Below are 20,773 nucleotides of genomic sequence, written 5' to 3'. Positions count from 1 at the left end.
CCCCTTCACAGACAACCTGTGCCTTTTGTGCTTGAGGGAGCCCTGTAGCTAAGCAATTTCCTAGTTCCTGGATGGAAGTTCAAACACATTTCTCAGCAACCATGGAAGGTTCATACAGCTGCTGCTGGAAGCACAGCTTGAAAGCAGAGGTCAGGGAGGAACATCCAAGAGAAGTCCTGGAGAAAGCAGCATAGTCCCATCCCACAATGCTGCTTTCAGAGGTATCACTTTGGGAGCTCAACCAAGGTAAAGAAGCCTGCCAAGGGAGCAGGCAGGGAAAAATGTCCCCACTAAACAGCTGGAGACATGCGTGGAGTCCCTGATCTGAGCCAGCCCCCTGTAACCTTCAGTATGTCACAGAACCACAGGATGCTTGAGGTTGGAAGGGACCTTTGCAGATCACCTGGAGCAACACCCCTGATCAAGCAGGGCCACTGAGAGCCAGTTGTTCAGAAGGCTTTTGAACATCTCAGAAGAGGTCCTTGGAGCAGTCCCAGCTCCCCAGGGAGAGAATTTTAAGCACATCTGGCAATGAAATTTCACTAAAGTTTCCTTTCAAATATTGTGAAAAAAATACCACCCAACCCCTCCAAACAAACACATGCACACACACATAGAAACCCGAACCAATAAAAACAAACAAACAAAACCCCAAAGCAAAGCAAACCAACCAAACAACCCTCCCACACCAAACAAACAAAACCCCACCCAAATCTATGTTTTTCCTTCTCCATGCTTTCTCCTTGCCAGCTTGCCATCTGAGGGACATACTTTCATATAAAATCATCTTAAATCTTTGGCAACAATGAATCCCTGGCCTGCTGCTGTGGTTTTAAAGCTCCCTCCCAGGTTGAATCTTTTTCCAGAATCTTTATGAGTGAGGTTTTGAAATCTTTCTTTCAGTTTCCAGAGCTCTGCTATTTTCTTATTGTTCATCCTCTTTGTATTGAGAAGTCAATGGAGTTGTGGGTGGAAGATGGAAAGCTGTGAGAAATGTAGTCCAGCGATATGTGGGCTGTTCAGATGGAAAGCTTGTATCATATCATGAAAAATCTGTAAGACTCAGGGAGGCAGAAATTAGTGCAGTATATGGTGGGCTTGTAGAAGTGGAAGTGCCTGAGTGTCTTCCTCTCCAATAATGCAAGACTGGCATTTCTAGCAACTGAAAATTTCAGTCTCCTCGTGGAGCAGGTCTAATGTTGGAACAAGAGGAACAAGCCTCCCTCCTCTTGCATTGCCCCCATGATTGTCCTGCTAGCTCAGAAAACAGGGTACGGGAAATACAGAATCTTCCTTTCCTCTGGCTCTGCCATCACAGATAGCACCAAGTACCGTTGCCAGGTGGTGTTTTGGTGTCCTAAACCCAAAACAGCCAGAGCTGGAACAGAGGAGGGGAGAGGAAGCATGTGGAAGAGCTGGGAGCCAACTCAGGGCTATTTGCTCATCATTTTTAAATTCAAGAGCTTTTTTTCCACTCATGGTGCACCCCTGTTCTTTGCTTCTACATGTATCTTGAGAAGCTTGCATACTTTCAGCTCTAGTTCCACCTCAGTGGTACCAGCACAGCTCTGGAGGTATTGTTTCAGTGGGATCTTGGTGGTGGAAACGACAATTACAGCACAGAGGGTGTTGTGAATCCCTGCAAGGCATATAATTTGCTGGGTTCATGCAAAAAAATCCCCCTAGATGTTGTTTCCTTGAAATAAATGAGGATACTGATGAGAGAAATGTACATCAAAACACAGCATCAGATTTCTCTAAAATCAGGGAAATCACAGATTTAACAGACAGCTGCTACTATAGCAATTAAGAGGTGAAGAAACATGCAATTTTTGTTCTGCTTTGAATAGCACATGCCTGAAATTTGGAGATTGTATTTTCAGATTTAAAGATTCCTCTTATAATGAGAGGGATTGAGAGGAGATATTTAAAATATATGACTTCAAATATTTCTTAAATTTCTCTGCACTATTTTTTGTAGTGAGAAACTGAGAGGACAGTACAAATAAGATAACATATAATCTAAAGGCCAGGATGCCTCATGGTTTGATAATAACATTATTGCATTTCCAATCTTCTATAAAGTGGGCAGGTGTAGATAAAGTAGAAAATAGCTGACATTAGAAATGTTGTAGGTGGATTTCTTTTTCTTTCAAAATTACAGTTTAGTGCTTAAGGTGAGCTTGAGTAAGGTCTAGCTACAGTGTTTGTTAGAAGAACTCAGAAATGAAACAGGCTTCCACCAACACTGCCAGGATGCATTTTCCCTCACCTTCTCCTACACATAACCTGGATGCTGTAAGCTACCCTCTCCTCATCCTTTTTTTTTTTTCAGGGTTAACCTGAAGCATGACAAACTACAGTGATTGCTGGGGAGCCCTCAGTATTCACTCCTCCAATTCCCTACCCTCTAGACAAGGCAATAGATAGCAAGACCTATTTCTTCTTTGCATGCAGCTTCTTTGAGCTTGGACCTGGCTCAGAATGTATCAAAAGAAATTCCTTTTTGTCAGCATATTCTGTTTCATTATTTGGCAGCAGCAGGACTGTTTTTAAGCCTTAATCGTAGCAAAAATTGATGAGCTCTTATTCTTAGGCAGCTTAAAGCTTGCTGAAATAGATTACCAAGCAGAGAATGCTATTTGAAAATCTGATCACTGTTTTACAGACCAGATCTGCTTAAAGTCATGATTTTTCTGTCTCAGTCATTATTACAAACAAAAAGAGGCATTCTATTGGTCTCTGATGTAAACATGAATTCAAATTCCTCTTTGAATAATTTCATATTTGTAAGAGACCCAAGTCTGAACTTTGATGGTTGACCCTATTCGTCAAGTGGTTGGATCCAAAATGTTCTCTAAATACCAAGTCTCTGGGATCCAGTTCCAGAATATGAATACCCCATGTCTATTCTTTACATAAGAACATAACTCTCTAGTTGAATTTAGAATTTTTCATTTTGTTAATTAATCATCAGATAAATAGCACGTAATGAAAAAGATCTAGTTTCTTTGGAAGGATACTGACTTACATGTCATTTTTTAGAAGACAGAAGAAGGAGCCATTTACAGGGCATTACTGTGCTGTACTACGTATTGCCACAAACAACTTTCGAGGAATAGCTTAGTGTGTCTCCCTTCATCTCACTTGTAAGTATTTGCTCAAGACTCCTTTCTGGTGGTTTGTCCTTCAGATTTGCATCAAAGATGTCACTATGGTCCTTTTAAGGATTGGGTGAGTCTTGCCTAGAAAGTGTGGGCAAATTTCTTCAAAACTTAGGCGCCTATTTCTTTTCCCCTACTTCTGCTCTATCCTGTTTTTCTTTTCTCTCATTTATTTCATATTTGCCTCTCTTCTCAGTTCCCATCTTATTCTTCAACTCATCTTCCCTTTTTCTCCTGCCCTCTGTAATCAGACGAGCCTTTTTCCTCTTTCAAGTCTAAAGAGCTCAGGTTCCTCATCAGGCAATTTATCAGGTTGCATCTCTTCCCTAAACCTTCTAGTAAGAACCTACCAGTCTGCTGGACTCCCAGTGCCTTGTTGAAGTGCTCCTGTGGTCAGGGCTTTAGAGAGTCACGAGTGTGAAGTGAACCATGCAATTTCTACCATGTTTGCAACCACTTCTTTTTACTGCCTCAGTTCCAGCATTAATATAACACTTTCCCCAAAGGTAACATAGTCCTGTGCTGATCACACAGGAGCCCTGAAAGCCCTGGAATTCTTTTCATTTGAAAGAATATATCACAGGAGCACCCAGTGCTTTTTTTCGATGCTTTCAACCACTTTTAGTGACAATTGACAGTGTAAAATACCTGTTACAGACTAATAAGTATGATGCACCAGACTTTTCCCAATATGTCATCCTCCTAGAAAGAGATCTGTGTGGTGTTAGGAGGAAATTGGTGCGTTAACAGCTGTGAGATTTTACATTGAGGTGACAAATGCGGCAGAAGCAGGCATATGAAAAATCCCAAAGGATGAGCACTGATTATACTTCAGTTTGTACTGCCCTCTGGTGGGATATATGGGGAAAAACAGCAATTCCAAATGAATAGCAACCATTCGGTCTGACTGATGACTCCCCTGCCTTACCTCTTCTGGGGTCACAAAAATTTGCGCTGGGAAAGGTAATTTGTTTAATCCAGCTTCTCACGGAGGCATTGTCTGCGGGGGGCAGACCATCGTGGGCTCCACTCTCAGAGCTGACGTGGAAGGGAAAGTGCCTTGCACACTCTCCAAAGGCAGGTCTCCAGTTTGTGAATGTAAATACTTGCCTTGAAAATTTCTAAAAGCATTTTTGGAGGAAATTAGGTACTTTATACACGGTCTTTACCTGCAGGGATACAATGCAGTGCGTATATACTGTCTGGCTTGGCTCTTACCATATGAGACAAAAATGAGGAAAATTAAGATCCAGTGCATGAGAATTTGTTAAGCCAATCTTTCATATTCCTGACAAAACAGAAAATATAATTGGCATCTTTCTAGCCATCCAAAATCCTTTCGCTGGTACTTCAAAGCACCTGTGAAGCAGATTGAGTGGGTGCTGACGTTTGTTTTCCAGTAATATGTGAAGACACCAATGGTTTAGGATGTGAGGTCTGAAGCTTTTGAGGTTCCACGACGGGGAGACTTAGTCAAAGCTGGGTGCTGTACGAAGGCAACTCCTCTGCTGCTGCCTTCTACAAAATGCCCAGTTGAGTGTACAGCAGCATGAGGGAGACAGCGCCCAGACTTAGCTGGTGAAGGATTTGTGAGCAAGGAGTTCATGATAAGAAAGTGAATCGCTATTTTATGATAATTCTATAATGACGTACATGATCTCTCTGTGGCCTCAGATAAGGGTAGCCATTCTTTCGGACTTGCAGCGTATGCCCAGACAGTAAAAACACAAGTGCATTCATTGTCATGCAACTGAATTAATTAAAGAGTGGGTTTTTTCTTCAGAAACTTCTTCATTTTGTAAAGCAGACTTTTCACAAGAGGCAGATGAGGATTTGACTCTGTGCTACTTGAAATTTATGTGATGATTATGCTGCCAAACAAACATAAAGTGATCATTACACCAGAGAATTGCACTGAGTGAGAAGGTGGTACAGAAAGGGCCTGAAAATTTGTCAAACTAAGTGAGAACAATCCCTCAAGTTACACATTGAAGCTCCTACATAACCCAGTTGTTTGAAAAAACAGTGTTCACTTTTCTGATTTGGAGTTTCTGTGTGGTGCCTTATGTTTCAGTAGTCAACAATACTGTTAGGAAGCTTAGCTCTTTGCTTATATTAATCTTTCCTAGTTTGGGTAAGTGCATACCTTTTCATGTATGTTCAAAATTTGCAGATCTTTTGCTGGTATAAAGAAACCTGAACTGAAAGTACCCCTGGAGCCCAATGTGAACTATTTCTTCTACTTGAGGGCTGTCAACTCATTCGGGACAAGTGAACAAAGTGAAGCAGCTCTCATCTCAACTAAAGGTAGATCGTAATTTCCTGATGTCAAAACAATGGGATGGAGGGGCAAAGCAGTCAAACATTTTTCTTTGAAAATCATATCTGAAGTTCCCAATTTGGGAGTGAACAAGTTATTGAATTTTTTATTTCAATAACTCAAACATATATCAGTTTTTTTCTGCTTAAAATTAGCATAATCAGGACTACTTCACTTGAAGTTTATATATTTATGTAAATGTAAAGCTGGTGTGACCTCAGAAACAAAAATATTGAATTCTGTCAGATATGAAGTGATTAAATATTTTTCAGGCAATCTCGTGAGTCTGACAGAACACATTCAGATAAAAGTTCCAGTGACATTAAAAAAACCGCTCTCACAATTAAAACCTTATGGACTTCGAGTTTCAGTGATGAGGAAGTATGCAAAGCAATCTTAAAATGTAATAGATGATTTAAACTCTAAGATTCCCAGATAAATAATATATTGGTCTTCCAAATCAACCTCAAAATTAAAATTTGCTATTTTGAAAAAACAAATTATTGAAAATTATTCAACCTTTTTAAATACTGAAGACCTCTTTATCACCTAGCTGCATTTCTGAATGTTAGACTTCTGTCCCAATTGGGCAGAGATTGGAAGACTCCTTGCATTTGTACCCAATTTTCTGTCACTCCTACCTGCCACTAGACACAACCGTGTCCAGCTAAGGTAGCAGTTATTGTTGCTTAACATTTTATGATTTGTCTCATGTTAAAGTAGCCAGCTTCTCATATATAGTGTTTTGTTGTCACCAGGAACTCGATTTCGCCTCCTGAGTGACACAGCCCATCCTGCTTTGCAAATCTCCTCCAATGCAACGGTGATCCACCTTCCTGAGAAAACTAAACTCACTGGGTAAGCAGCAGCATAATGAGTGTGACTACTCTGTGAGGTTTAGGATAGATCCTTCACTTTTATTTTTTCCTATAGGCAGCTTTCACATGATACCAGTTGTGTAGAAGAACTGAATCACTGTCATGCAGCCCCTGGCCTTTGTGCAAACTACCCTGTCCCCCTTTCAAGCACTGCAATATTTCAATAAAGACAGTGGTAGCATTGATGTAGGTGCTGGGAAGAGTTCAGTGCCACACTCTGGTATGTCCAGGAAGTCTAAGGCAGTGGTATCTCTGGCACTGCTTGATTTGCTTCAGCCCATGGTCACTGCTTAATCCATCAGAGCACTTCAGTCTCAAAGCAATTTTTGCTGCCCTGAAAAGATCAGATTTGTGGGCTTATTTTTTAATATATTGTGGATAGAAGTAATCCATCTTGCATACTTTGCTCCTCTCCTGAGGGCATTATTGGTAATGTTTTCCAAAGTATTTGTGGCTTCAGAGAACTAGGAAGTGCTTTTGGGATATGTTTAGCATGGTTGTACCAGACTAGCTGTATACATTGTGAATCGAGGGATTTTTTGACATATTGACATCAGTCCTGTCATAAGCACAGGTCCACTTGTAAAAGTTGTGGCATACTGATACAGCTTCTTGAAAGGTGATGAGGATTTAGTGGTTTAAGCATATTTTTTACTGTTACAACTGAATGTACACAAGATGTTTGTCACTGTGACTACTCAAACAACTATGCTTTCTAGTTTGAACAAGCCTTCAAAATCTGATATCTTTTAGATGAGACCATCTCAGTGCAAAGATGAAAGACTCTCAGTGAAAACATTTAAATCTTTGATAAAACCCTGCAGTTGGAACAGCAGAGTGCAATTCATTAGTAATTTTAGATGATCCTTCATGATGTGACTGAAAGAAATATCACAATATGGTTCATCTACCACCACACACATTTTACTGCATGTTTCTTTCACAAACAGGTTTCCTTCAGTCCTGGGTGAACTGCTACCTGCTCAAGGATGTCATTACTGGGAAATTGTTGTCTCTGCCTGCAGAAGCTACAGGATTGGGATTTGCTATGAGTCAATAACAGAGAGCAGTGTCCTGGGGCTGAGTGATACCTCCTGGTGCATGCGGTGCTGTCCTACACAAACCAGGTAAAGAAAAGTCAGTCTAGCTGCTTGGGAAGCTACTTGTCCTTCATGAAAAAAAGCTGGACCTCTTCAAGAACCATAAGAGCAGAAAAAATTCTACTTTCTTTATGCAAATTTGAATAATAAGAAAAGAACAACTACAAAAGGTCTTTAGACCTCCTTAACAAATACTTTAAATATACCTCCGTAGAAAAGCACCTTAAAAATAAAATTAATCTCAAACAGAGAGTTTATCACCCTTTATTCACTCAACCAGTGAATAAAACTTAAAGAACTAGTTTGCTGCTGCTTTGTCATTCCAGGCTCATATCCTGAACTGACTCACTAAACCCCAGCAAGTGTATTTATTTCCAAAAAGGCAGTCTTTTTATAATCTCTTTCCTTCTGCAAGAGATGTCAAGCCTCAATAGAGAATGCTTTCTCCTGCCTTGTCCTTCATGGTGATAGGCACTCACCTGCCTATCACCTGCCTATCACCTGCGGCAGGGCTGCAGGGTGCTGGAATACTCTGTGGTAGCAGGCCAGTGCCAGGCTGCTTGAAGGTTTGTAAGGTATTACCCTGCTAACGATGTAAAGGTGATCTTGATCTAAACAAGTGTGCTTTTTTCAGTATGAAATCATACGGATGTATGAACACAACTAGCTAAATGAAACATCCAAGATGCTTTTATTCCAAGAGTCCAGAGATGCGACGTGAAAAGGCTCATCAGCATGCCAGGCAGGGCTTTGAAGGGATGCCACATTTGCTTTGCCTAAATACTGAGCAAATGCTGTTGCCATGTGGTAATCTGATGTATGCAGCCACCTGTTAATAGATTGGAATTAAACCACAGGTTATTTCTGGTAAATTGTCATGAGGAGGCTTTACTGTGTTCTGGTTTCCATTTTCCCACAGCTTTCTTTACAGATTTCTTCACACTGGTGTGATGAGTGATATCCATGTGACAGAACACCTGGCCAAGATTGGCATCCTGTTGGATTACAATAGTGGGAGACTATTGTTCTTCAATGCAGAGAGAGGACTTGTGCTGTTTGGCATGAGGCACAAATTCACCGATGCTGCTCACCCAGCCTTTGCCCTGGAGAAGGCAGGAGTGCTTACCCTGTGCACAGGAATGGAGCTGCCAGAGTTCGTGAAGCACAGCTGATATCCTTCTTCACACTTTCCGTAAAATTGACAATTATAACATCAGAGGATAGAGAGGGGAAGAGGGGTGTCAGGAAGGGATGTCTAGTCTTCACTGATGAACACTGTGTGCATGGCTCTCCCTCATATCATCAGTAATTGTAGCTAGTGCTCAGACATGTAATCACCCAGAGCCTGGAAAGAAAATCAACTTCTTCAGATGGAGATGCACCCAGTGATACACACAGCAGTACTTCTAAGGGGATAAAGAAGTTTTGTTAGATATGATAGTGCTAGTTGTCTTTTTAAAGTTAATTATGAACCTGTGTATGAAATAAATGCATTTCTCACTGCAATATGTGAAAGTCATCATTTCATCATTTGCCAGGACAGTCAGAGCCTGAATCCAAGATGATGTGCTTAGAAAATGTGTAAAAACTTCAACAACTGAAACATTCTGCAGGTTAACATATCTTGTGTTATTGTCTGCCAACTCTTTAAAGGCATAAATCAAGAAAACTTGGAGACTTAGAAGTCCACATGTTTGCAAAATGAGTGAGTCCCAAGCTAGTCTTCATATCAGCCATGTAAAGTTTGAGTATAGCACACCCACCTAAGATGCTCATAGCAGACTAACATCTACCTGACAGTGTCAGTAAATATCTGTGCCTGTGAATAGCTACTCATGAAACACCTGTATAAGGAAAATTGATAGTAGCAGTAAAAGTCTTCCCTTTTGGTTTTCATCCTCAGTTTGTTGGTTAAGTGTTTTTGATGGTGAAAGAACGTTTCTGTTCAGGACCTTCTGGATCACCATTTTTCCAACACTGCTTTTTACCTTTGCTCTTACAAAAATGGTGCTCCTAATTTCAGGCTTGTGTACCTTTTTCTGCATCTGCCCTGCTCTCTCTTGTTATCTGCACTAGCACTAGCATCATGACAGTGAGGTGCAGTGTTTCAGGACCATCAAAACAGGCAGGCTAAAACTGGTTGATATTAGCAAAGTAATAGGATGCTGATTTTGCCCGTTGGCTTTTTTGAACCATTTTTCCAAGCATTTCACACATCAGTATTATGGCTGTCTTCCCGCCTGTCCCAAGGGCTGAAGGCACAAATGCCGGTGGTGGTGAACTCCAGTGAGTGTTGAGGGGAAATTAATCTTAAACAGGCAGGCAATGTTTTTTGTGCTGTGCCTGCTTTGGAGATTTCTGCCTCAGGGAGTTGTGCTGCCAGACTCGTTTCTGAGCTCAGCTGAACTCCCTGAAGTAAAACAGATTTCAGGAGTCTAATAGAGAGAGTTTGTGTCTGAAAAGAGAAGCTAAATGAGTTAAAATGAAGCTTCTGCTTTTTATTGTCAGAAAAGGTGCTTGTTGCTGCTGGTTTATGTATGATTTAACACTATCAGGGCACGCGCTTGCTGCTCCAGCCTGCTGTATGCTTGGTGTCCTAGGGGAGCCACAGTCCACACTGTCATAGCAGGCTCAGGCTTGCTGTTGACTTGGTTAAGTCAATATAAAGAAGATCCTGTGACCATTTATTTTAAGCCAGAGCTTTTTCTGGCATTTCAATTAAAGGGTGCCAGTTCTGAGTTCCTGCTGGAGAGAGTGGGGAGTGAAAAAGTAGGATTGTGCCCTGTTGGCTCAAGTAAGTGTTTTGTAGAGGTGTGGAGGATGGTGAGAAAACGTCCAGGATTAATTGAGAGAGAAATACAGAAAGAGTGTTGGGGGTAGCATTACTATGAAGGCTTAGGAGGAGAAGGCAACAGAAGGTAGGCTGGAAACTCACACAGAGCAGATGGTGATAAACTAAGAGGCAGATTAGTGGTGTCAGCAGGGTGTGTTCCTTAGGCTCCTGCAGCCAGTGAGCTCACTGAAGGTTTGGCTGTCTCCAGAGCTTAACGTGGTACTTGGAAATAAGCCTGAAATATTCCAGTACTGGGATGATTTTACCTGTGTACTCCTCATCCTCATCACTGTCATCTCAAAAGAAGGATTGCTTCACGGACACCAGCATGATATATCGACAAGGGAAGACAGAGTGATAAAAGGAGAACAAAATTAAATTAAATCATTTGGATGTTTTTTGCAGTGAAGGCAAGAAGTGATTGCCTTGTCAAAGGCAACTGCCTACTAGTAATTAGTAGATTTAAAACAAAAAGTGAAAGCTTTTTCTGCTGCCACACATTGCTACTCAGGTACTACTGTCAACATTTGAGCTTGGCAAAATGTTTTTATTGCAGACACCACATTCTTAGTAATATTTGATTAATTTCAAAAAATGGCCTGACTCTCTTTTCTTCCTAATTTTATATAAGATTCAGTTTTAGATTGGGCAGTATCAAAAACTGTATTTATTCTTTATGTGAAAACTGAATAAGTTATTCTTAATTGGAAATGTCACTCAAAGAGCTTAAACAGTACTAATTTGAATGTCTAAATCTGGTCTGCATTAAACTATGCCAGATGAAGAAATGCCAGAGAGAATATCCTGTTCAGAGAGATAGAACAAAATGCACACCAAACACACACGTTAAGATTCAGCATAAGGAGAAATTTCATATTAATGAAGAAAGCAGACCCCAAAAGCCACAGCTGAGCTGCTAGGACTTATAGTAAATAGTGCAAATTCTCTTGCCCTTGGAAAGCTTAGAGGTACATCTGGTATCATCTTTTAGTTGCCTGATGGGCACGAAGTTCAGGAACTCACTTTCCAGAAGGCGACTGTCTTCAGACACTTGAATGTATGGTGCAGTCCATATAACTTTGCATTCAGATGAACTGAGATTTTGAGGTTTGCTGCATCCATTTTTTTCTGACCATTGTAATAAATAAATAATAATGGCCAGTCTTCGCGAGTGAAGATTTGGGAAAGGTCATTAACCCTTTGAGCCTGCGCAGTGGATTTTTTAGGTGAGACACAGCATGCGCTGAACTGAGCCCAGCCTTTAATCCTGAGGTTCATCTGCCGGGGCCGAGCAAGCTTGGACAGTGGCAGTGAGGGTCTCAGAACGTAGGCTTGTTTAAAGTGACCTTCTCTTAGATGGATTGCCTCACAGGGCTGACGAGCTCCATCTGCCCGGGGGGCTGGGAATCGAACCCGGGTAGCAGGGGTGAGAGTCCTGCACCCTAACCACTAGACCACCAGAGGCCCCATTGTAGCTGACCATTGTAGCTTGTAACTATACAATAGAAAAAAGAGACAAAAACCTCCCAGTCACTGTATTTTTGTTGTGCTTGATTAATTTAGCATTTAGAAATACCTCGAAACTTGCAAAGGATGTCCCTTAGCTTGGCTGGTAGGAACTAAGACTTCATGCAAATATCGATAGGGTTGTGTGGTATGTATACACAGTCTAGTCATCATTCCATACTTAGAGCAACATTTTGAAAGTTACACAAAGACTGTAAGAGTTCATCAGTAATCTGGTGTTTATTTCATTCTGAAAATAAAAAGGACGATGCCTAATAATGTAAGTATTGTCAAAAAATAATCGGATGGATCTGAAACACATTGCATTGAAAGGAACAATTTCCTCTCACTTCAGCAGGTTTTAGATAAGACTTGTAAACCCCCTATGCACTGAGATGAGAATATAGGCTTGACTGTAAAAAGAGAAGCATTAATTTCTACTGTAAAATTAGTGCTGAACTGAAATTTTGCTAGTATCAGTGGTATTGATCCACAAACGTTGCTTAGGTCACTCTGCTCAAGAGAGAGTTTAGTGCTTCCATATGACATCAGGCAGGAGAATTCAGCAATGCAGCTGCAAACTGCAGCATGTGTGATGTGTGTGCATGCAGGAACAACTCTGCTCTTGACCTAGCTGTTCCTTCAGTACCATGTGCTGAAAATGGTCAAGTGATGCCTTATTTTAGAAACAGGTACATTAACCACACTATCATTGTTGAAAACTGTGTGCATGTTAGCACTAAGTCTGTTATAAGACAGAGACTCAATGAGGTACAGTACCAATAAGTTGTTGCTAAATCCACACTGCTGTTATATTGTCTGTGGTATACACGTGAAATATTATTTCTATTAGCATTTCAGGGGCTTGAATAGGTATGTAAAGATGGAATTAAGGGTAATGTGAAGTTAGGATCTTTCGAATCATCTTCATTTCAGATTAACAAGTAGAATCTTTGGCATGTTGAGGTTTAAATTTGATTTGAAAAATCACATTCTGTGGTGTAATCACAATTGCATTACTGCTATTTTGCTGATAGGTTTACTAGCTATAGGGAACCCCAGTATGCTCAGTCACAGAATCACTAAGAAATTGATAGCAACTCTTCCACTTCCAGCAACATCCTGTGCAAGAGATATTGAACTAGTGAAGTACATACATTTTACATGCTGAGCTTGTCCAATGCAAAGTAGCATTGCTGACCAGAGACCACTCTGCAGTGTGGTCAGCACTGCAGGAGGTCAGTTCCTGTTATCAGTTCCTGCAGGAGGACAGTCTGGAAGGAAATGGAAAAAATGCTTTAGGATCATCTCGTTCCAACCCCACTACCATGGGCAGGGACACCTTTCACAAAAACAGGTTGCTCAAGTCCCCATCCAGCCTGGCTTGGAACACTTCCAGGGATGGGGCATCCACAACATCTCTGTGCAACCTGTTCCAGTGCTTCACCCTCACAGTAAAATATTTTCCTAATATCCAATATAAACCTGCCTTCTTTCAGTTTGAAGTCATTCCCCCTTGTCCTGTCACTAAACGCCCTTGTGAAAAGTCCCTCTCCAGTTCTCTTGCAAGCCCCTTTAGGTACTGGAAGGTGTTATAAGGTCTCCTCAGAGCCTTCTCTCCTCCAGGCTGAACAATCCCAACTCTCTCAGCTTTTCTCAGAGGAGAGGTGCTCCAGCCATCTGTTCATCTCTGTTACCCTCCTCTGCACTTGTTCTAACAAATCTATGTCCTTCATAAGAAGGGGTCCCAGAGCTGGACACAGTACTCCAGCTGAGGTCTCATGAGACCTCAGGGGCAGAGTCCCCTTCCTTGACCTGCTGTCCAAGCTTTTCTTAAGGTAATCCAGGATGCAGTTAGCCTTTTGGGCACACATCATCAGACCTTGTTGAATTTCTTGTCCACCAACAGCCCCAAGTCATTCTCTTCAGGGCTGTTCTTAATTCATTCTCCACCCAGCCTGTACCTGTGCTTGGAATTGCCCCAACCCCGGTGCAGAACCTTGCTCTTGGCCTTGTTGAGCTTCATGAGTTTCCCACAAGTTCATCTCTCAAGATTTTCTAAGTCCCCTCTGGATTTCACCCCCTGCCTCCTGAGTGTCAAATGCACCACACAGCTTGGTGTTGGCAGCAAAAGTTCAAGTGAATTTCCCCTCTGGGGAAATCTGTGTAGAAACAATACCTTTCTTTTCAGGACTTGTGTTACAGACATACTGTATTTCTAATTCATACTCTTCTCAACCTTGAAGAAGCAGTGTTGCAAGCAGAGAATTAAGTCACCTATAGTGCCTTAATCACTGTTAATGCAGTTGTTAGCTGAATTTCATCCTGCCAGACTGTTACCACACCACTAATGAGTGAGGGATGGGGACCTGGACCCCTGCCACAACAGGTACAGGAGAGAACTGGCTTCTGCTGAATAAGCAAGAAGGCAGTGTGGTTTTTAATACTGGGCCTGTCAAAAGGAGACCTTTGTCTGAGCATCACTTCACAGCCAAGCCTTCTGAGGTTGTAAAAGTCTGCTTCCTGTTCTTTCATGAGCCCTGCTCAGAGGGCACAGTGCATATGTAGTCCCACAACTCTTATTTTCATATTCACATGAAGAGAATTATATTTTGAAGTAAAATTAACTGAGATTATTTTACATATTCTTTACTCTGTGTTAGATATGAGTTTGTCTGGTTCCTGCTATCTTCAAAAAAAAAAAGTAAGGAAAAAGAAAAAAGTACAGCCTTCAGAGGGGAAAAAAAAAGAAAAAAGATAGCTAGTAGAAATTATCTCCAAACACCCTATGACAAGAGAGAGAGTTTTGCACCTATTCCAACAGCATCCACTGGTGTTGCTGTCCCACACTGACTACTAGGATCATTCTTTTTACCCATGAAGGATTTTTTCTGAAACAAATATTAATAAAAGTATGTTGAGCAAGATGTGCTAGCAGTGTAAATAACTACTATGACTGTTAGTGCTTAAGACGTAATCTGTGTCTCTATTTAAAGTATCGAGTGAGGGCTTTCCTTTCAAAGCAAAGAATGTGTGTTGAGATAAATAAAGAGTTTTCTGCAGTTTGTAACCAGAGCAACACAGGAACACATACTAATAGCCTAACCAGGTACAGAAAGAACACTACTGTCTAGATTATAAAAGCAGATTCTGGAAATCAAATTGGGACATGTCTTAGGGGATTAAAAAAAAAAAATCTGATTTTGCTACTGAGCCCCAAGTTAAAAACTGCAATTTTTAACTCAGGGCCATATACTGCTATAATGTGCTTCTCCAGCAGAAACTGGTGCTGCATTCTGTGATTGCAATTCAGAAGGTTTAGTTTTTCTGCATGGTACTGCAGTTATTTTTGCACACGTTCAGCAACTTCAGTGGAGCATGAGTAGGCTGAGCACGTTGATCACATGTCGCTCATTTGGGCAAGTAAAGAACAATAAATCAGATAGTTCCTCAAAGTGTGAGATTTCTAGGACACCTGCAAATCCGTGGTGGAAAAAATGCCATCAGCTTTTCTTCCAGTTATTCTTCCGCAGCTCTGGACCCTGAATATCCCCACAAAAGTGGAATAGCAATTAATATCCGTCAGATATTTCTGCTGCAAAAACCATTCATGCCGGAAAGGTCTACTTTTGGCCTTAAACCATGCCCAAAGTTTATCTTCCACTTCAGTTAACAGGACAAATGTGATGTGGGGGGTTGACCTAGGCTGGACACCAGGTGCGCATCCAGCAGCTCTATCACTGCCCATCCCAGTCATTAGTGACACTCAATTTACCAGGAAAAAAACCCAAACCACTTCAAAATCCTCTTCACTCATTACCCCACCAAGTATTATGGGGTTGTAGCCCAATGTAAGGAAGCATTTGATGTTCTGGTACTGAATGCTAGCTTTCCAACTGCTTTGTAGTTTATGCCCCATTTTTATAAAAGCATGATCTCTGCTAACGGCAAAATGTTACAAGAAATCTCAAGTTACACAGAGCTCTGTCTTTGTCATAATTTTTATACTGCTGTGTTTCAAACAAGACTAGAAATAATTTAAGATCTTCACAATAGTGAAACTTTTCTTTTAACTAGTATAATTTTGATCTTGAATTAAGCAGGCTAGCTTTAGTTTTCAAAGCTTAAAATAGTTATCTGCCTTTTTCAGATTAGTGCCTGTGTTTTAAGGTGGTACACATGCTCTGTAAACTGCAAGGCAGCTCTATTACCTGGAGTGCAGTGGTTATGGAGGATGTTAAAGACTATGAAGTAATGGACTAAAGGCTGCAGTGCCCAAGAGGATGCAAAACCCCAACAAGTCCATAACTGGCACCACCCATGTGTAAACAGCAGGATGTGAGCATAGGGCAAAAGCTTGTAGATATTACTGATATTACTCAAGGAAGATGTGAACGCTGACTTTTACTGCACAAAGGAGTACATAGGAAAGAGAGATATGCTGGATGTTAGGACCAGGGTTTTATTTAACAGATGCGCAACAGTACATTAACGACTGTACATGGCACTTAGAGCCATGGTCTAGCTGACAAGGTGGTGATCAGTCAAAGGTTGGAGTTGATGACCTTGGAGATCTTTTCCAACCTGAGTGATTCTGTTATTCTGTGAACTAATTCCTCTTTTTAATGTACAGTCAATTAGACTGTATATGAACCCAATGGATCATACACATATGCATCGGAAAAGCGAACATTTTGTCAGACTCATGGTACTGAAATTACTCCAGAGTGACAGTTATCACACTATGACTTGACATAGTCTGGTTCCTTGGATACTGCCTTCCAGCTGAGAACTGTGGAACAGCCATCATTGATTCGCTGTCTGCTTCAGCTGAGGCTTCCAGTCTGGTTTGGAGACAAAGGAGAATAGAACTGCAGAAATAATGTCCACAGTGAGAAGAAAGGCAGACATTGCCAGAAGCGGCAGCTTCCTGGGGACTGCCACCAAAGGAACTGTTGCCATGGGAGTTAGATGCTGAAAAAATCTCCAGAGCAGTTAATTAGGGGTGAGATAAGAAAGGGTTTATTATGCCAAGGCTGAAGATGTTACAAGACGTGCCCAGGCCGTGCATTTTTTAATACCATCTATCCAATCCCAGATGTGTCCACCCTGTGGCCTTTACTCTGGTCTGCCCTGGGTCCACCCCCTGAAAATGGGTCTGGGGTGCATTTCGGGACCCTCTGTTCATCCCATCTTCATCTTCATCAGAGCACAAAGGGTACATAGTCACCCAATTCTTGACCGTGTTCTGTGGTTTAGGCCCTGATATGCTGTTCTGCCAACAATCTAGGCCTTGTCTTGACAGAAGACTAAACATTTCTACTGGATTCGGGGGTAGGGGTGATATAGGGAGCATAGAATGAGGTAAGAGGGCTAAGGAATGTGTAAACAAGGGTGCTACAGAGAAAGGGAAAGGGACAAGGGACAAAGGAGGGAGGGTTGCTGCTTTTAAAATCTACTTATAAAACTTATAAGGCTTACCAATAAAAGAAAAATTAAAAAAAAAATTAGGGGCTTAAGGCATCAAACCATTGGAAAGGACCATGATGCTGGAGTACAGTTGCACCTTCTTAGCCCTGTAGAGGTGCAGCAGGGTAAACTGTTATATCACCCCTCTCAGCCCCTCTACTCTTACTCTACCCTTCTACTCTTACAGAAACAAAAAACTAGGAGTGACAAAATGGCAAGTTCTAAACCAGGGAGCAGAAAGACAACAGAATGTGCTGGCACGTGAAACAGCTCCTAACTGGAGCTGAAAATGGTAGCTAAGTGTGATGTGTACTTGACTTGTGACAATTTCAGAGCCATGTAACACTTGCTGTAATTCTAAAATAGTGCAATTATTGTTTTTTATGTCTCACTGAAATTTGCACAGTCTGGCTTTGATGAACAGGCATTTTTTTAAAATTAAAAAAAAGAAAAGCACTTCATAAGGAAATTCTTGACTTGCTGTGTGCAACGAGCAGTTTGTAATCCCTTCTATTAGCTTCCCTGTTCTCTCCCAGGTGGAGAACGTGCTTGTATCATGAACCCAGGCCAGCTCTGGTATGGCACCGTAGTATATGGTAAATCATCCCCACTGAATTGTACCTGCTTGGCTAGCAAAGAGTCAAGCCCTATTTGGTTAGTGAGTGGTGTGGTAAGTCAACCAATAACTTGTTCAATCCTACCTTTCATGGATTGGCCTGTAAATGCTTGATTTTTGCTTTTAAAATGTTTATACCCCACTTGCAGTGTCCTTGCTTTAAAGTAACATCTTGGAAGACTCTGAGGTGAACTGCACCAACTGATGTGCACTGGAGCCAAGGATTTTGCCACATGAGCAAGAGGAGCTTTCTTAACTGGCAAGACCTCAAAACTAGAGCAGAGGTGTACCAGCCCCCTCTGCCCCAAGAGGGAAGCAGTGGAGCCCTGAATCAGAGGCAGCTCTGACTCAGCTTTGGCAGCACTAGGAGTGATAGCAGCCTCCCCACACATAAAAATACCACCCCCAGGGAGCACGAGCAACCAGGAGCATGGCACTGCAGTGTGTGCAGCACTTCACAAGGAAGGGTGCTCAGGGTGGGTGCTGAGGCCCTGGCCCAACCAAACACTTGACTCTGCTGGTGGTCATCATGCATGGTTTCCAGTCAATCAAAAGTCACATGCTGTTTGTGCACCAAAAAGGATGTGGTGATCCAGATGGAGCTCCCACAGAAACATGAAGCTGTCCAGGTCTCAGGCTGCAGGGAGTGCCAGAGCCTGGCACTGCTCTCAGAAGGCAGCAGAGAAAACATTTTTGTGAGATGTGATCATGTGGACTATCTGCTGAGCCTGGTAATAGAGCTGAGGGAGGAAGGAGAAAGTCTGAGAAGTACTGGGGACTCTGAGGAGGAGATTGAGTGGTAGACATGTATCTACTACCCCTTAGACAAACACACCTGCCATCCGCAGCACAAGAAGCAAACGAACCCCTGTCCTCTCACCACCAGGCAGAAGGAGGGGACATTAGTTGTGGAGGGGAACTAAAACAGTTTCCTGCTTGGGGTGGCAGGCAAGTCCTTTCCTGACTTACCGCACCTCCCTCTTAAGCAATAGGTATGAGGTTCTGGAACTCAAGGACCAGGGAAATGAGAATGTGGATGAAGGTTCATCCAGGACGGAGGGGTTACCTAGGGCAGGGTATCATAACCACTTCAGTCAAAAAAAAAAAAAGGGGTAGTTGTCATTGGTAACTCGCTTCTGAGAGGAGCAGAAGGCTTGATATGCTGACCGAATCCAACCGATAGGGAAGTATGTTGTCTCCTTGGGGCCACATCACCATAGCTTCCCAGCCTGGTGCAGCCCACTGATTATTACCTGCTGCTGATTATCCAGGTGGGCAGCGACAAAGTCCCAACAGCAAGTCTACAGACAATAGTAGAATCATAGAACCATAAAATCATATAATGGTTTGAGTTGAAAAGGACCTTAAAGATCATCTCTTTCCAACCCCTCTCTCATGGAATGCCATTCATTCAATCAGTGGCCCCATCCAATATGGCCTTGAACACTTCCAAGGATAGAGCATCCACAACTTCTGAGAAATGCATCAGCAACAGTAGGAGAGCAAAGGAGAATCTCTATCCTTTGTGGGATGTGGGGAAAAGAGTGACAAAGGGTGAGAAAAAGATTGAGGTACATAATGCCTTCTTTACTTCAGTAAATAATAACAATAATAACAAGACCAGTTGTCCTCAAGGTACACTGCCCCTTGAAGTTGGAAAACAGAGACAGGGAGCAAAACAAAGGCCCGTAATCTGGGAGGGAACAGTCAATGACCTGCTTTGCCACTAGGGTCTGCACAAGTCCATGGGGCTGGATGGGATCCACTCAGGAGTACTGAGGGAGTTAGTGAAAGAGCTTAACCAAAACACTTTCAATCATTTACCAGCAGTTCTGGTCAACTAGGGAGGTCCAAGCTGACGAGGAGTTGGCAAATGTGGCCCACATCTACAAGGAGGGTTGGAAGGAACATCTGAGAACATCAAGCCTGTCAGCCTGACCTCACTGCTGGGGAAGGTCATGGAGCAGCTTATACTGAATGCCATCACATGGTGTGTGCAAGGCAACTAGGGGACTGGGCCCAACCAGCACGGGGTTGTGAAAGGCAGGTTCTACTTGATCGATGTGTTCTCCTTCTATGGCAGAATGACCTACTTAGTAGATTAGGGAAAGGTTGTGGATTTTGTCTGCCTGGACTTCAGTAAAGCTTTTGACAGTGTGTCCCACAGTTCCCTGGGGAAACTAGCTGCTCTTGCCTTGGACAGGTGCACTGTTCATTGGGTAAAAAACTGGCTGGATGGACGGGCCAGAGAGTGGTGGTAAATGGAATTACATACAGATGATGGCTTATCACCAGTGGTGTTCCTCAGGAATCAGTATAGGGCCAATCCTGTTTAATGTGTTCAGCAGTGATCTGAACTAGGGGATTGAGTGCACCTTCAGTCAGTTTGCAGGTGACATCAAGTTGGGTGGGAGTGTTGATTTGCTGAAGGGCAAGAAGGCTCTGCAGAGGGATCTGGACAGACTGGATAGATGGGCTGAGGCCAGTGGTATGAGGTTTAATAAGGTGAAGTGCCAGGTCCTGCACTTGGGTCACAACAACCCCAGGCAGTGCTACTGGCTGGGGATAGAGTGGCTGGAAAGCTACCAGTGGAAAAGGACCTGGGGCTGTTGTTTGGACATGACCAGCTGTGTGTCCAGGTAGCCAAGGAGGCCACCGGCATCTTGGCTTGGATCAGAAATAGTGTGGCCAGCAGGACCAGGACACTGACCATCTTTCTCTACTTGGCACTGGCCACACCATGAATTCTGGGTTTGGTTTTGGGCCCTTCAAGACAAGGAAGAACATTGAGGTGCTGGAGCAAGGCCAGAAAAGGGCAACGGAGCTGGTAAAAGGTCTGGAGCACAAGTCTTGTGAGGAGTGGCGAATGAGCTGTGGGTGTTTAGTC

The 20,773-nt window shown here is 42.4% G+C and overlaps 1 protein-coding gene across 1 annotated transcript in view; it reads left to right on the top strand.

Annotated features, from left to right (window-relative positions):
* The window catches only part of CMYA5 (cardiomyopathy associated 5), a 51,368-nt gene extending 42,400 nt beyond the window's left edge, over positions 1-8,968 (top strand). Inside the window, exons 11-14 of the mRNA XM_017808139.1 lie at positions 5,338-5,471; positions 6,243-6,342; positions 7,313-7,489; positions 8,382-8,968. Coding sequence (XP_017663628.1) covers positions 5,338-5,471; positions 6,243-6,342; positions 7,313-7,489; positions 8,382-8,634 — 664 coding nt within the window. The 3' untranslated portion in view covers positions 8,635-8,968. The remainder of the gene's footprint in view (positions 1-5,337; positions 5,472-6,242; positions 6,343-7,312; positions 7,490-8,381) is intronic.
* The last annotated feature ends 11,805 nt before the right edge of the window (positions 8,969-20,773 follow it).

This window comes from Lepidothrix coronata, unplaced genomic scaffold, assembly GCF_001604755.1.
Source record: "Lepidothrix coronata isolate B3197 unplaced genomic scaffold, Lepidothrix_coronata-1.0 Scaffold22, whole genome shotgun sequence".
Taxonomy (NCBI): domain Eukaryota; kingdom Metazoa; phylum Chordata; class Aves; order Passeriformes; family Pipridae; genus Lepidothrix; species Lepidothrix coronata.
The sequence above is the reverse complement of the archived record's forward strand: the minus strand, read 5'-3'. Positions and strand labels throughout refer to the sequence as shown.